This window comes from Haliotis cracherodii, unplaced genomic scaffold (assembly GCF_022045235.1).
Source record: "Haliotis cracherodii isolate W230 unplaced genomic scaffold, xgHalCrac1.p SCAF_9, whole genome shotgun sequence".
NCBI classification, from domain to species: Eukaryota; Metazoa; Mollusca; class Gastropoda; order Lepetellida; family Haliotidae; genus Haliotis; species Haliotis cracherodii.
Genome location: NW_027266343.1, coordinates 10,352,108 through 10,369,841, shown reverse-complemented (window position 1 = coordinate 10,369,841; position 17,734 = coordinate 10,352,108). Strand labels below are relative to the sequence as shown.

Genomic DNA, 17,734 nt, shown 5'->3' with positions numbered 1-17,734 from the left:
AGCATTTTGTTTAACATTTGTTGCAGATTCCAGGTAAAGGACATGCAAGTTTCAACACCTTTCAACCATATTTCAGTTATAGCACTGTCTACTTGACATGTATTGTTGGAGAAAACCTGAGATACATATTCAATCTAGACTGAAATCTCGGGACATTCTGTGGAGCAAAACCACATGTTCAGACCGACTGCCCATCCATAATGCAAAAAATATAACTGCACCAAGTTGTACACAACACAAAACCAAATATTTTTTTTCTTTTTATTGCTGTAGCAGATTTTTGACGACACAGACTTGTGTCTACAATGATGAGACTGACTACCTGCATGGCAATGATAACAATGGGATGGATGCACATGTCATACAGGACGACATATCCACGCGTAACAACACTCGGTCTGTCTGGCCACTTTTTGAGTCAGTCGCCTCTAGCGCAATACTTGCAGCCTTGTGCTGGTGCAGGTTTAATCTCAACTAGCTTCCTGACTGGGTACCATTCTCTTCAAGTCTTCGCATTGGTCCTTTGATTCACTTCTTATCACAATAGCTTTGTTCATCTCTATATACAGTGTAGCAATACTGCTTTATTTTGGAAGGAAATGGACAGACCAGAGGGCAGGCGACAAGGGAGGGAAACTGAAAACCAAATCTGCATTGCTGATGTTTTGGTCAAAATAACCTAGGCTTAATTTTCATTAAGTACATATTTCTGTTTCAACTGGTTCATTCCTACAGATTTACATGGAACTTGCAATTTGATATTTGTGCATTAAATAATTGTAACTCAAACAAAAATTGTACAAAAAGTGCTAGAAAATTAAGGTAATGAATAGACTTGAGAGAACAGTGGTTGCCATGTCAAACTGGGTTTTTAGCAACACAAGTCAAGATGACCTGTGCTGATAACTTAAATGTCCACGACATTTCAATCGAATCACTTGATATATGATAACAAAGAAATTATTTTAACAAATATTCAGGTACACAGCTTTGTTAAACCTCGGCATTATGCATACAGTTTGCTTTGGAATGCAAAAATGTCATTTGATGTCATGCAACTCAAATATTACTTGACATGTTTCCAAATTTTCAAAGAAGAAACATGGATTAAAGTCAAGCGTTTGAATCACGTCATGCTTGGACAGTCATTAGTAGCAGGAACAAAATAAGTTACATTGGTAATTTTTCAACATTGATAGAATTAAATCCTAAGCGGAAACAGGAAACGAAAGATTGAGATTAATGTAAAATATTTCTGGCCAGGTCACAATTGTTAGATTTGTTAACATGAATCAACAGGTTTCACACGGGACTAGATTTCTTGATTGTAACAAATTAGTAAAGAATATAATTATCATGGCACAAGCAGGCTAATTACATTTTGTACGTGATTAAACCGGGACAATGAGAAACAAACTCAACCTTGATAAACGACACTGAAGACGTTACTGCAGAGTTACAGTGCAACAGAGTGCTACAGCGCAAATCCAAGCTTTCTGATATGCATACAAATGAGAGTACCTGATAGATATTACAATGAAAGTTCATTGCCAACACAAAGTCATAACACGTTATATATGTTCACAAACATACAAGAGTACAAACTCATAATGGAATGATCTGTGAGTTTCTTCTGGGACACACTGCACATTCAGCCATGGATTGAGGTTACAGTTGGCTATATTTTGATTAATCTTATCAACATCACCGGTTCATTGGCATCCTCCATCAATTTTGTAAAATTCATTAACTAGTACACTGTTGTCTACCTGTTATAAAATTGACAATCCAAAAATATCAATCAGTATGGAACCCCAACAGTTCTACACATTGTTGAAGGAGCCCTTTCATGAGAACATTTCTAGTGCCTTAATCTTGTTCACAACATTTAAACTCCTGCAAGCAATTTGTTGTTCCGACCAGGAATTAATACAATTGGACTGCACACAGGGCAGGAAGATCATCTCCAACATTTGTCACTTGAGCGCTCCTTTAACAAAAGCAAACTCCAGGTTTTACTTCTAAACTTATCTTAGTTTGATTTAATAAACTTTAATGTAATTAAAACCACATGTGCTTATTTACTGGGTTGCCGTGAACATACCTCCCGACTACGCCACAGAGCGCAGGTTCATACTAACACTGAACTAAAACTGTCCTATTTCATATAAGCCTCATTTATACCTTTCAATATCCTGCAAGATGGCCCAGGAATGTTGATTTCAAGGAAAAGAAACTAAACTTATTTGATGCTTTACATCACTTGCTTTCAAACAAGCAAATGATTAATACAAACTTAATATGCTGTGGCCTTATTACGGGTCTCGTATTTCCCCAAGTCAAAGTACCAAAGTATTTTGGCTAGTGATGATACAGCACTACAACAGGCATGTGTGTCCCAGGTCTGTAAACTACAGCCAACTTTCTCGACATTTCCTTGAGGGATGGTCTGCCATACCAGTCGCCTTAACCATCATGGGGGATTCAGGGAAATGTCCAGACAAGCCATGACATTTTATGTCAATAACAAAACATATTGCACAAGTGTACAAACCGATCTTCTCAATTACACAACTGAGTACATTACTAATACTGAGGTCTTACACAAAGCAACAGGGTAACAAGGAAGTCTGTGATGAACAAATAGACTGAGCACTACCTAATCCCATACGCAAACACTTCTTTTGTATAGTTTGGCAAAGACTTGAGCAAAAACAATTCAAAGATTCTATCCTGAAATCTGAGCACAAAAGAACCTTACTTACCTGTAAGAATATATCAAATAATATTAGAGTAATGAGGAACTGAAGAATTGAAATGGTTTCAAACATTATTCAAAAACGTGAGGGGGAAAACAGCTTGACGCCATATTACTGATAAAGTAGCTTTCATAATATTGGCTCAGTCAAGTTGTGCATTGTTGAAATAGCAGCTTAAGGATGAGAATGTTTAGTTTTCAACAACCAATAATACATAAGGCTTAATTGCAACTGAAGTTAATTTGGGATACATACTTAGCACCTTGTTTTAAACTAGTTACAGGAGAGGGTAGTGATTGCCTATTCTTTTTTTCACCTAGGAAGTCATATCTTCAAATATACAGAAACATGACAATAAGCTGTTCCTCTTGAAAGGGGACGCATACCTCTACTACGGATGTTACATACAAGCAACATAGGAAAAGTACAACTTATATTCAGCACATAACATACATCCCTTAATGGACATATTCAAGAAAGGGCACTTTACTACCATGACACCTCTGAAAAAACAACAGCCTTAATTCGAACTAATCAGAACCATTCTAGGCATATAAAACCAATGCATTATGTCATTCTTATTTCCCTGAAAATAGGTTTGACTAGTGCTCGTAGGATAAGAATCAAGGGCATCCAAATGATTCTACGGATACATTTTCTAATAAAGAATGTAAAGCTGTCCATCTGCTTCCCTGAAAGCCTCAAGCACACACGCGCACACACACACACTTTTGTTTAGCCCTACTAGTCCCTGCTAGTATTGTTAATTCTCAAGTTATTCATTGTAGAATTTAAATGCTTAAAGCCAGTTATACCCGTGTCTCATTCATATTATTAATAGCCTATTTTGTCTACCACTAACAGTTTGTTAATCATTCTTGGTATTGCAAATCTTCTGGCTTAAAGGACAGTGAAATACACATTTCACAATTTATTGTAAGTAAAAGCTACCATAAAGTTCTTGTGATAGTCAAATTTTTCCCAAGCAATTTTTTGTTAAGCCATGTCAGTTGCTTTTGGGGGAATTTTTCACTGTATACAGAACAATTTTCAAGGCTCAAAATGTCAAGTACTTTACAGTAGCCTTCTATCTCCAATGATAATGGAAAATGTTATTGGCACATGATAGGTAATGTAATGATTATGTGGATGATGAACTTGTAACTAACATAGCACTTCAAAAATAGTGTGACAGTAGTAGATTAAACATTGCAGCACTAATGTGTTAAGACACTCCATGTTATCAGGTGCCAGTGAAAACCAACTCAAAATTGTAGAAACACCAGCGCAGATAAAGTCAGTTTATGCCGAGAAGGTAAGAGAACACTCGGGGTGGAACGGTTTCTGAGAACTTATGCTTATGGAGAGTGCTGCTTGAATCAGTCTCACTGCCGATAAATTATGCTCGAGACTTGGAGAGCATGTGTGAAGATAGGTCTTTTGGTCAGAAAAGAACCACTGAACTGTATCCTTGATTCATTGAAGCCATCCCGACTTCATTTTGTTCCGTTGGATATCACTTAGAAAAACAATATCCTTATTCCTTTCAAGGAATGGAGCATGAATTCCTTCTCATATTTACATTCGCTTTCCAAGGAAGTCATGTTGAACTTCCGAACATCAGTTACGCCTGCACAAAAACCCGGGACCGAACATATGTTCTGTCTGCAGGAGTTGTTTGCACCAATTAGAACAATACATCTAGGTTCACGTCTGTGCTAGTCTTTGCTTTGAAATATATACAAATTGTTGGTAGCTGCGATGGCAATAATGTTCTCCTGAGGATGCCATGCAGTGTGCAAAATCTTTTTGTTGAAGTCCAGACAGTCTACACTAATCTCATCCTTCTTGCGTTTGCCTCCAGTGCAAACCTTGCGGGGTTTCAGGACTGTTTTTGGCTTCATGTTCTCCCGGCAAGCTTCAAGGGTACAGTCCCTCTTCTGGTCACGATCGAACATGCGGAAGAAATTGTTGTATGAACCTGTCATAATGTGCCTGAAAGAAAAACAGACACTTAGTGTTCCTTCTTATAAAATGCTGGAATACATCAAGATTACAAATAAAATATTTAGAGGAAATACTATTAGCAAATGAAAACAAAAAACATAAGAATCAATGTAACTGAATCTTGATTTACGTAATGAGCAATATTCCAACCATACACCACTGCCTGCAAATCAAGTCTAGGCCAGACAACCCAGCTTCTATTATGATCAACCGACTCTTACAACAAGCAGTTTACCGAGGACAAATTCTATCCCGGAATCCCCATAGGGGGAATCACTAGAAAATATGGACATGCTTAAAATAACTTCCAAAAAGGTATCAGAAACATATACTTGTATTTCAGGTAACAAGCCATCAACAGTTATAGGTATGCAGGTAGAAATCAAATAGCTGTGTTCTTATTAGATTTCATGACCAGAAGATGTCACAAAAATCTACTTTCAAAAAGACGAGTTTAATACTAGGTTAGCAATCCACAAGTATTTGTTCTTTCTCTCAATCTTATCTAATGGACAACAAACACATGCAGTACTTACCTATCATCTCCACTCCAGGAACACTCAAACTTGTCAAATATACAGTCATTTTCATAGAGCGAACACAACTTGCTCCTCAAGTATTCATGGACCTGGTAAGTTTCAACAGGCTTGTTTTCCATGTTCAAGTCCCACACTTTAACTGACAAATAGTCTCTAGTAATCAAGTATCTTCCATTGTGACTAAACTTCACATCAGATATACTTGATATAATTTCCGAAAAGAAACTCCTGTTTGTCGGGTCTTCCGGCTCCTCAAAAACTGGAAAAAAAACAAAAAAGATTAGTTGAATTTAAAATGACAATAGTTGACTCTTCATAACAAACAAAACCTTATCTGCAGGTAACGGGGCTTGTAAGACATGGCATTTGATTCTTCAAGCACGAAGCCTGCATCTTAATATCCCTGTGGTTCTAGTTTTGTCAAGAAAACAACTATCAGGACAAACAAGTGTCTCACAGGATCTGCAGAAATCAGCCCAAACATAGCAGACATGTAGGCATGAACAAACCCATGCAAGGAGGTCAATGGCTGCTTGGATCTTCATTACTATTTGTAAGCATGAAAATGTGTTCACAATTATAGCCATTAAAATGCTACTAGTCCACGACTTTCATTGGATTCTTACTTGTCCTTAGCACAATTTTGTAGTCTCAGGCTCAATTTTCAAATTTGTGTTTGACGATCAAGCTCATGCAAAATGAACATGTATTTTAGAGCTAAAAACTGAAATGTCACAGGGACATGAAGTTGGTTCTTATTTATCTATACTGGGAAAAAAGAAGTTATGGACCGGAAATTTCCCCACCCCTCAACATTCATGATCACTAACTTTGTTTGTTCAGTATATATGGTGTCAGTAGCATTACCAAGACTGATATTACTTTAAAAAGTTTTGTCTTAAGTATTTGAATATGTTGAAATCGTATCTGCAGGTAACGGGGCTTGTAAGACATGGCATTTGATTCTTCAAGCACGAAGCCTGCATCTTAATATCCCTGTGGTTCTAGTTTTGTCAAGAAAACAACTATCAGGACAAACAAGTGTCTCACAGGATCTGCAGAAATCAGCCCAAACATAGCAGACATGTAGGCATGAACAAACCCATGCAAGGTCAATGTCGTGTATGGGCTACATGGATCTTCATTACTCTTTGTAAGCTAGTTATTGTTGCAAATCGGCAGTTCCAATTTGTAGCAAAATGGAAGCATGAAAATTCGTTCACAATTATAGCCCTTTAATGCTACTAGTCCACGACGACTTTCATTGGATTCTTACTTGTCCTTAGCACAATTTTGTAGTCTCAGGCTCAATTTACAAATTTGTGTTTGGCTAATCAACTCAGGGACATGAAGTTAGTTCTTATTTATCTACACTGAAAAAAGAAGAAGTTACGGATCGGAAATTTCCCCACCCCCCAAATATTCATGATCACTAGCTTTTTCAGTGTATATGGTGTTAGTAGCGTTATCCAAGACTGATGTTATGTAAGAAAGTTTTGTATTATGTATATAAATGTTGAAATCGTATCTGCAGGTAACGGGGCTTGTAAGACATGGCATTTGATTCTTCAAGCACGAAGCCTGCATCTTATTATCCCTGTGTTTCTAGTTTTGTCAAGAAAACAACTATCAGGACAAACAAGTGTCTCACAGGTACTTATCACTCAAGCAAAGTTTGATGCATGATAATCAAGCAAAGAAGATGGACCTTGTATGGTACAACAAATGATACTAGTGCAGAAGTATTTCTATCAAGTTATTTCACATATAATATCAGCATACTTACGTTTGGCATGTTTATCACACAAGGCATTGTCCCTCATGTCACATAACCTAATTGTTCCTTTGCTGCTACTATAGACAAACATGTTACATTCCCGAGGGTGGAACTCCGACGCTGTAATCACCTCCGTCAACTCTTCCATGTTAGCGGGCTTGATGTCAACAATATCTTAACACTGGTTAAAGAAAAAATGCTTGTCATTTAACATCGTAATAGTGTTTTTGTTGATTAACGTCGCACTCAGCAATATTCCAGCAGTCTGAAAATATTAAGATTCTGGCCCAGACAATACAGTGATTGAATTGATATAACGCTAGATGTCATCAGGGTACGATGACACGCTATCAATCAAGTCACCTAGTATAACCACCCGGTCCAGTACGTGCAAGTTGCTGCGACCAATTCTAACCTGGAATCCCCACGGGATAACACTGCTTTTCAAAAAGTGATGAACGAATACTTAAGATCAGAAAACAAATGTCAAGGGTTATTGTTATCACCTATTGCTAATTATTGGTGCCAAAAAACAAAGTCTCCTGTGGTTGATATCATGAGCAATGATACACGCTTTCATGTTACGATGACAACCAGGGTCCTGTTCCACAAAGCGACAAAGGTATGTGAAGAACAAATGAAAATAATGGGTATTAGTTTCTTAGAGAAGGATACTGAAACTTTGGTCTGTAATTTCCAAGTTCCACAAATTGATGCGCAGGTCGTCAGCAGAGAGATAGGTGGCCTGGTCACTGTTGACCGATATGGAGTTAATGTGATATGTGTGAGCATTAGCAAAAACTCGCTTGGGACTAGCTTCCACCATCAGCTCCATGGGAGCAAACACTGGCACTCTGAGTGAGGTGATGGAGTTAGGGTCACGAAGGACCCCGTTTTCATCTTTTAGGTTGTAGCCCTCTGGTCGCTTGTCACGTTCAGCAACCTTCCACAGCTTGATTGTCTTATCTGAAACACATCATACAACTTCTCAAAATGGATGCATACTTGGGCTTGGCAATCGGAAAGGTAGCGGTAAGGATATGATGGGGGTCACGATACAATATGTATCCTGATACATTACTCATGTTTCATAAAGCTGGCATTCTTTCTTTATGCAGGTGGATCACAACCCTGAATCATTTGTTTCTAAATTTCAGAGATCGAAATTTGTAAATTGTAAGGCAGAACAGTGTTTGAAATAGTTTTAAAACCCATCAAGACAGAAGGGCAGGTGACCCATAAGTGTTGCCTGTCCATCTTCAATGTTATCTGTCCGCATTCACACATTAATAAATATGGAAAAATTGCAAAAAAAATAAGAGAAATCGCATGTTGATTCACTTGACAAACCAAACAACTATTTAAGAATAACAAGAATTAGAAGATTACAAATCCCAACAATAGCAAAAGGCACCACTTCAGACTCGGGTTAATACATGTACGAAGTTAAGATGAAAAATATTTCATGTTTTTCAAGTTTTCCAGAAACGAAATGCGGATGGACGGACCATATGATGACTAATATATCTGAATAAAACTGAATGTATAAGCACTTCCATACAGTCGGGTAGGTGGAGGAAAAAGGCTAGAAGGCACTGTGAATGTTAGGCTGTTATGGTATTTATAGCCAACCAGGAAATACTGGTTGTTGAACAGTTTGTTTTTTCACGTTTTAATGCAAAATAACTTGCAATGTAATGCATCACGAGACAGTTGTAAATTGGGGTATTGCATTGTGAACCTCATATCGCGATACAATCCTGTATTACTGTATCGTTACACACCTACTGAAAAGCGGTGTTTTAAGGGTGGAGTCCCCCTGAGGTTAGTTCCTATAGTTCACTAGAAAAGGTAAATTGGCAAAATTACATTACTTATTGATCATTGCTCAAGTGTCAAGTACCTCCAGTTTACAACTGCATCCACCAGGTCCCAACTGTCGGATACCTTATCAGTTGGGTAAATTCCAGTTTTAAGGAGTTGCAGAGATCTGCCAATGATAAGGATTCAGTCAACAGTGCCCAACCTACCATTGGTAGACAGAAGGAAATGATTCCTGTTTGTTCGCTTTAGCCAACGGATTTTGTTGATCTTCTCTTCAATTTCTAAACTTTTGAGGTAATCAAACTCCGGCTCATGAGACTGGAATGTGCTGTACACATTATATTCCCCACGATTTGGGCCACCTGCTACCTTGCTCTGAAGCAATGTATCATTCTGAAAAGACAATTTCAAATTACATTACATCAATAAGCCTGTGAAATATCTGCAGCAATGCACATACCTATCTACATAAACTGTTCATTTTCAAATGTTAACTGTCATCCATCTATAAGAACATTAGGATCGAAATAGTATAATTCATGAGAAACATTCAATACTGACAAATCGAATATTCAACATATCCTTGTTTAGCTTATGTTTAAAGCCACTTATGGCATAGAATCATCTTGGCATGGAAGATTTACCATAATATAAACGTCCTATTGACATATGTCCAGTAAAAAGTAAATCACTGATTAAGTATGTACAGATATACAGACTCAGACAAAAATGCCACAGAAATAATCCTTGTCTTTTTTTTAACAAACTTGTATACCTTTGTTTAAAGAAATACGATACTTTTAAGACTTCATTCTTGCTGACACAGCACATAATAATTAGTTAACATGTAACAAAACAGTAATGTTTTACTAACCACCCTGTCGCGCTGGAATATGACAACACGTCCGCCTTTATCACCAGTGGCTAGCAAATCCCCATCGCTGTTGAACTCGACACAGGAAATTATGTCGGCTGCAAAAACAGGAACTGTGGATCAACATTTTTATTGATTTCAATGTAGATTTCATGTACTAATTGAATATTGTGATATACATTTTAAAAAAGCGGGTGGACATAGGAGCAAACGAATAATAATCATGCCAAGACAAATTAACAGGATTTACAGGCCATCATGTAGCTTGAGTATTGCTGAGGACAGCACTTCACAACAAACAATGTCAAACATGGCAGGCATAAGGTAAAAGTCGACATTTTAAATGTTAACATGCACAAACAAATCTACATCTATGCAACCATAGGAACAGGAACACATTCAGAAAACAAATGCTATATATAACTGCATTTTTGAATATTTGTCAGATCATAAACATCCAAAGTGGGTCAGAACAAGAGATGTTGTCAGACAAATGACACTTTCATTATTTGGCCATTAAGTATTGATAATTTCCTTTCGGTTTTCAATAAATTTTAACACTTGGGTTCAGTCTAGTGGGTATTTTAAAACTGAAGAATAGCCAATTTTATAAATACTTTCTGCATAAAATGCTGATTCAGGTCACTTCAAATTTGCTGATTTTTCATGTGCTGCTCCAAGTGTGTTATTGTTGCATACGCTGACAACAGCGATACGTTCAAGCCAGATAAGCTAGACAGAGCCCTTAGGTGCATTATTCACTGCAGTAGACATGCATATGTGATGCCTACAGACATGTAATGACATTCAAACGCAAGATGAATAGGCTACATTGTGCACTTGTGCACAATATTGTACTTCTGCGATTCTAAATGTTTGTTTGAATGCAAGCAACTCAAAATTAATTGGGTAATGGAGATTTATATATTTACACTAAAAGCATATCTTTACACTAAAAGCAAATTTGAAAAAAAAGCTTTTCACATTTGGGACAGTCTATGTCCATTCAAAACTTGCCTAATCCATCTAAAAACCTGCAATGGCATTTCTTGAAATGAATAGTATTACTTTTAGAATAGAATTGTAAGCTGACAATTCCTGAAAACCAAATAAAATGCTATGGTGTAAGCACAGTATAATATCAGGAGAGCCATGCCCGAAATAGAACGAAGAAACAATTCAAAGAGACACATTCCCGTTGCAACACCGGTAGCGAGGTACTTCCGTTAACCTTCAACGGGGCCTAACTAGACCTGGTATGATGCCCTCGTGAAAACGAGTGATAAACATCAAAGGATACGTGCAAACAACAAGACGGCAACAGAGAATGCAAATGTAAAACATGAAATTCCATTTGTGACCATCTAGCATTATCTGCAATAGAAACAGACACCTGCAAACTTCAGTTTTTGACAGATAATAAACGTGCTGTAGATCTACGTCACTTCCACACTTTAACCATTTACCTCGAATCAATATATACAATAACCAAGATCTTGTCCGAAGACCGTTCTCTGATGAATAAAGAATTGGATCAGATATATAGATCAGGCGGGCTCTGTGTCGAATACTTGTTTCAGACGAGTGGGAGTTGGGCAGACAGAATGAATTTACAGCTTATTACATATGCAATATCCAAGTAACGAGGACTAATATACCTTCAGTCACTTCATCTTCAATCGTCCCTTTAACTTGTGAGAAACACCACTGAATCTCCCCGCCATTGCCTGAAAAAGCAAAAAACATTCATTATCATGCTAAGTCGCGAGTGAATCTTATCTTCATGCCGGAAAGACGCTGTCAAGACTCGAAAAGATTAATAATTTTTCACCTACCCGCCATCATGAATCAAAATGGATCTTGCTCTAATTTTTTCAAATGCTTTAGCAATTTGCAGAGGGATTTAAATTCCACTGGAATACTCGTTAATAGAGGATGTCATTGGATTTGACATTTAACGTAGTTTCATAGAAGACATATCAAAATGGCGCACTATGGCTAAGTGTTGTATGACGTCACTTCCATAATGCACCATGGGAAGCCCGGCACACATGTAGTGTTTTCTTAACGACACATCAATGTACAACATAAACCGTCTGTTGAAACACATGGTTTTCACATCACTTGTAGTGATAATTCACACAAAACAACGCTTGTTCTACGTAATAACACTTTACGCCTGAGGATAATTCATCCTTGTGCATTCATAGATAATTCGTCATTTGACAGGGTTCCCAAAGGTCAGAGAAATTAAAGATAAAAGATTTGGCTGAAGAATAAATACTAACAGCTGATTATAAGTGAAAAGTGATTTTGTTTCGTTAAATATAAGAAACGTGGGTTGTGCATGTGCACTTTCAGATGAAAGCTAACGCTTTATTACAAATTTGATTACTTGTTAACCTTATGGTTGATAATTTCTTTTGTGTAATTTGATTTTTTTCTATATGAGGGTTTCCATAAATTTATAACAGTATACAAGCGTCATATGGCTAGAATATTGCTCAGTGCGGCGTTAAACAAAAAACATATGAGAGTAAACGTCCATTTTATTTTGCATTCCTCATCATGACAAAACTATGATAGTTAACGTTGTAATATTTCAGACAACATACCCTATTTTAATACATTAAAAAATGAAATATTAACCATTAACTGGGTATGCTCAGATATTATTGTGGGAGGAAAGCCCGAAGTGATGCAGGTCTCAGAAGTTTACCACTTTGGTGAAACCCACGAGCACGGGTATGGTGCTGACAAACCTAGAAACATAATCGGGGCGAACCGGGATTCGAACCCACAATCATAGGTTTCTTGGGTGCCAAAGGAACGCAACTCTGCAATTGCGGCGCCTTCTAAGGCCACCCTGTGTTGACCCTGTGTTACTGAAAGTGGAATGTTTCTACGAGGACGAGAAAGCCAGCAGGGATAGTAGCCATTAATATTCCGACATGTCTTTTGAAAATTGCATTGACCAAAAGCTGTTGTAAATTTCTAATGAGTAAGTAAATGATATTTCCCACTTGCATTTAATTAATTTTATCTGCAACAATACACCAGCAAGCATTATGTTAATTTTTGTTGCAAGGTTTTTAGTTTTACGAAGTTGAAAGGTGTTGGTTCACAGAGAGCTAGAAGCGTGTGAACGGATGTTGTATAACGCCGCAGCCTCCAATACTTGCCCGTAAAGAGCCGAGACTGACCACCGTGCTGTTCGAAACATGTGGTACTGTCTCGGCAAGACCCCACTTAACCATTATGAAACAATTAATAACTTAAACGGGACATGCACTAAATGGTGTAGCATTCTTAGCTAGTTGTGAGGTTAACATCATTTTGATTTATTCCAATAGTGTTGTCTATTAAACACCAAATAAAACCAGGTATATAAAAAAGTACAATACATTGTATTCGTGTATAATTTACCTGCCCTAGTATATAAAGAAATTGCAAACCATATTGGGGTGTAAAATAAGGTATATCCCCCATTTAAAATAAGGTATATCCCCCATTAAAGTTTTAATTCCAAATTAATTACGACACAAGAATGATGAAACATACGGAAGAGTTCACTGCTTTACAAGAAGTTAAGTACCCATCTTATTAACAATGTCGTCTTTCATATCTTAAAAAATCCCCAGTTGTTCGCAACACTTCCTTTGATTTTCTGATCACAAAGAACAGATGTTTCATCACTCTTACTGGTAAATACAAATATACGGTGATGGAAACCACGAAACGCATTCATTACAGCATATCTAATCACAAAACACGTTCAAGTCAGCTATGAAGCCAACATGTGAGGTCTTTAAATACCCGAGGGTTTTTCGCTTAATAATAGCTGTCCCTGAAATTGAAACAGAACTTCCCTGGAGATTACCGTTAGACTGAGTATTGCTTAACGCTGCCTGTAGCGGTACTCTTGCACTTTCACAGCGGGGTACACCATAAAAAGTTGGTTTGGTTGTATTGTTGTTTAACGCCACACTCATCAATATTCTAGCTATATGACGGCTGTCTGTTAATAATCAAGTTTGGACCCGACAATCCAGTGATTAATATCATGAGCATCGATCCACGCAATTGGGATCGATCACATGCATCAAACAAGTCAGCGAGCCTGATCACCCGATCCCGTTAGTCGCCTCTTATGACAAGCATAGTCGCCTTTTACGGCAAGCATGGGTTGCTGAAGACCTATTCTACCCCGGATCTTCCAGGGACAGATCGAGTGTGGACCTGACAAACCAGTGGCTGAAAGCATGAGCAACTGTCCACGCAGTCAATGCCCGATAACGTATAATCCGCCAAGTCACCGAGACTGACCAACCAATCCCCATTTCAGACGGCTATAACAAGAAGCACTTAAGGTACTTGGATCATGCCGTAATTTCAGTTCGGTTCTTATACCGTATTTCCTCTATTATATACAAGCCTAATTGTGCAAATTGGGAAGCATAATTATCTTTTTTTTAAAAACAAAGTTTCTTCATATTTCAGTTATCTTTTTTTTGTTTTCGAAATATTTTTGTAATTTAAATTATTTTTTCATAATTAGAATTATTTTCTCATTATTTTAAAACTCGTAAAAACATTTTTTTGTTGCTTCGAACTTTTTCTCTTTATTTCAATTATTTTCTCGTTACTTTGATTATTTTTTCGTAATTTCAATTATTTACTTGCAAATTACGAGTTTTTTCTCGTTACTCCAATGTTGTTCTCGTTATTTAAAGTTTGTCTCAAAAACACGAAATTTTTATTGTCTTCTCGTTATTTCAATTATTTTTTTTATAAATTTCGATTTTTTTTCTCTTCGCTTCGATTATTTCCTCGTTATTTCGATTATTTCATCGTTATTCAAGTTATTAAAACTTCGAAATTTCGAGTTTATTCTCGTTACTTCAATACATTTCTTTCAATAATTGTAGATCTATCGTAATTTTTTTTTAAATTCGCAATTTCGAGTTTTTGAAATGAAAAGGAAATTACGAGAAAATAATCGAAATTTCGTGAAAATTTCGGAAATAATTGATATAATGACAAAAAAATCTATATTTCGATTGTGAGAAATCGCACCGGGGACAGGCGAACGCGTTAACCACTGGTCTATCCACCCGCCTCGCTGTTGTATGGCAGTGTAATGTATTTGAATTTAAGATGTTATTTTATTTGAAGAAAGCAACAAAAATACATGGGGCCAGTATCTGTGCAGCAAATTGTAGAAGGGGGATTACAAATGAAGAGTGAATGAAAACCTCAACAAACATACATGAGCTTCCCCCCCCCCCCCCCCCCCACACACCCCTCCCCCCCAAAAATCAAAAACAAAACAAACAACCCCCCAAAACCAACAAAAAAACCAAAAAACTAAAAGAAACAAAGAGCAGTCATTCTTCTATAGATAACCATGAGTGAGTGAGTGAGTTGGTTAGTGTGATTCAAGTTATATCACGGCGTGTGAGCTTAATGTGGGAGGAAAACCCGAAGTGATACAGGTCTCAGAGCACGGGTATGGTGCTCACAAACCTCGAAACATAATCGGGGACCAACCGGGATTCGAACCCACAATCATAGCTTTCTTGGGTGCCCAAAGTACACAACTCTGCACACCGAATCGCGGCGCCTTAGACGACTGGGCCACCCGTGTCCCCAGATAACCACGTGATACTAGAGCAATGTTTGTGTCAGTGTGTGAGTATTTGTTAACTGCAGATATGACCGCAGACGACCCATTCACGTGTTACAGATGTCCTATCATACGTGACAGTTGTCTTACGAACAATCGGATTTGCTGCAGTTACTAATCTTCTGTGACACGACACCGTGTTGTGATCTGGTATATCTAATTAGATCTTCGTATCATAGAAGTCAATAAATGACAATAACAGTTCATCGTGAAAAGTATATCCAGTTGTAACCACCCATCCTAAATCCTACACCCCTCACAATCTCCCGACTACACCCCCTCTCAATCTCCCGACTACACCCCTTCTCAATCTCCCAACTACACCATATCTCAATCTCCCGACTACACCCCCTCTCAATCTCCCGACTACACCCCATCTCAATCTCCCAACTACACCCCCCTCTCAATCTCCCAACTACACCCCCTCTCAATCTCCCAACTACACCCCTTCTCAATCTCCCGACTACACCCCTTCTCAATCTCCCGACTACACCCCTCTCAATCTCCCAACTACACCCCTTCTCAATCTCCCGACTACACACCTTCTCAATCTCCCAACTACACCCCCTCTCATCTCCCAACTACACCCCATCTCAATCTCCCAACTACACCCTATCTCAATCTCCCAACTACCCCACCCCCTCTCAATCTCCCGACTACACCCCCTTCCAATCTCCCGACTACACCCCTTCTCAATCTCCCAACTAAACCCACCTCTCAATCTCCCAACTACAACCACCTCTCAATCTCCCAACTACACCCACCTCTCGATCTCCCAACTACATCCACCTCTCGATCTCTCAACTACATCCACCTCTCAATCTCCCAACTACACCCACCTCTCAATCTCTCAAGTACACCCCTTCTCAATCTCCCCAACTACACCCACCTCTCAATCTCTCAAGTACACCCCCTTCTCAATCTCCCAACTACACCCACCTCTCAATCTCTCAACTACACCCCTTGTCAATCTCCCAACTACACCCACCTCTCAACTACACCCCTTGTCAATCTCCCAACTACACCCACCTCTCAACTACACCCCCTCTCAATCTCCCAACTACACCCACCTCTCAATCTCTCAAGTACACCCCTCCTCAATCTCCCAACTACACCCACCTCTCAATCTCTCAACTACACCCCTCCTCAATCTCCCAACTACACCCACCTCTCAATCTCTCAACTACACCCCTTCTCAATCTCCCAACTACACCCACCTCTCAATCTCTCAACTACACCCCCTCTCAATCTCCCAACTACACCCCTCCTCAATCTCCCAACTACACCCACCTCTCGATCTCTCAACTACACCCCTCCTCAATCTCCCAACTACACCCCTTCTCAATCTCCCAACTACACCCACCTCTCGATCTCTCAACTACACCCCCTCTCAATCTCCCAACTACAACCCCCTCTCAATCTCCCAACTACACCCCTTCTCAATCTCCCAACTACACCCCTGCTCAATCTCCCAACTACACCCCTCCTCAATCTCCCAACTACACCCCTCCCCAATCTCCCATCTACACCCCCCTCTCGATCTCCCAACTACATCCATCTCTCAATCTCCCAACTACACCCCATCTCAATCTCCCAACTACACCCCTCCTCAATCTCCCGACTACAACCCCCCCTCTCAATCTCAAAACCACACCCACCTCTCGATCTCCCAACTACCCAACCGTTCAATAACCACAAAAACAGAGAACAAATAAGAAGGAAAACACACGAAAAACACCCTTCCTTTCAAAAACAACATTCAGAGAAACGTCCCCACAACCAAACTTCGGCATCAAAACACACGAGTATGGTTCTCAGAGCACAAACCTTCAAGACAGCCGGCAACATAAATGTAATTTACAGAATATTTTTAGAAAAACTGCTTCAAGTTGAATGCACGGATCTAACCAACGAAACGTCCTGTATTTATAGCTTGTCAAAAATAACTCAAGTAATGGACATACACGAGAAGGTCGACACAGATTTCACCTAATCAATATCGCTAACGATGCCGTGTGCCCTAAGCGCTAGGATCCCGGTCGATGGGACAAGATTAGTGTTCAAGTCGAGAAGACTGTGCTGAGGTATGTTAGCTGCCCAGAGATTGCGAGATATTAGATTTGGGGCAAATAATGTGTAGAGTTGAGTGTGTGCCAGTCGCATATGACAACATATTGTTTCCGGAGCGAAAACCGTAAGCAATAGATTGGCAGAAAATTGTCTATTTCTTGGTGCACATTGCATAAAAACCGAGCTTGATTGACATAC

At 38.7% G+C, this 17,734-nt stretch overlaps 1 protein-coding gene across 4 annotated transcripts in view; it reads right to left on the bottom strand.

Moving 5' to 3' along the window:
* Positions 1-247: 247 nt before the first annotated feature.
* The window catches only part of LOC139453416 (serine/threonine-protein phosphatase 2A 55 kDa regulatory subunit B alpha isoform-like), a 37,198-nt gene continuing 19,711 nt past the window's right edge, over positions 248-17,734 (bottom strand). Inside the window, exons 1-8 of one of the 4 annotated variants that reach the window (XM_071235110.1) lie at positions 11,616-11,783; positions 11,439-11,507; positions 9,781-9,893; positions 9,113-9,299; positions 7,758-8,048; positions 7,092-7,256; positions 5,303-5,564; positions 248-4,754 (exon numbers count right to left, since the gene is read on the bottom strand). In XM_071235110.1, the coding sequence (XP_071091211.1) occupies positions 4,478-4,754; positions 5,303-5,564; positions 7,092-7,256; positions 7,758-8,048; positions 9,113-9,299; positions 9,781-9,893; positions 11,439-11,507; positions 11,616-11,625 (1,374 nt within the window). In that variant the 5' untranslated portion in view covers positions 11,626-11,783 and the 3' untranslated portion in view covers positions 248-4,477. Of the gene's footprint in view, positions 4,755-5,302; positions 5,565-7,091; positions 7,257-7,757; positions 8,049-9,112; positions 9,300-9,780; positions 9,894-11,438; positions 11,508-11,615; positions 11,784-17,734 lie in introns of those variants that run through there. The other 3 variants (XM_071235111.1, XM_071235107.1, XM_071235108.1) reach the window with 3 other exon arrangements.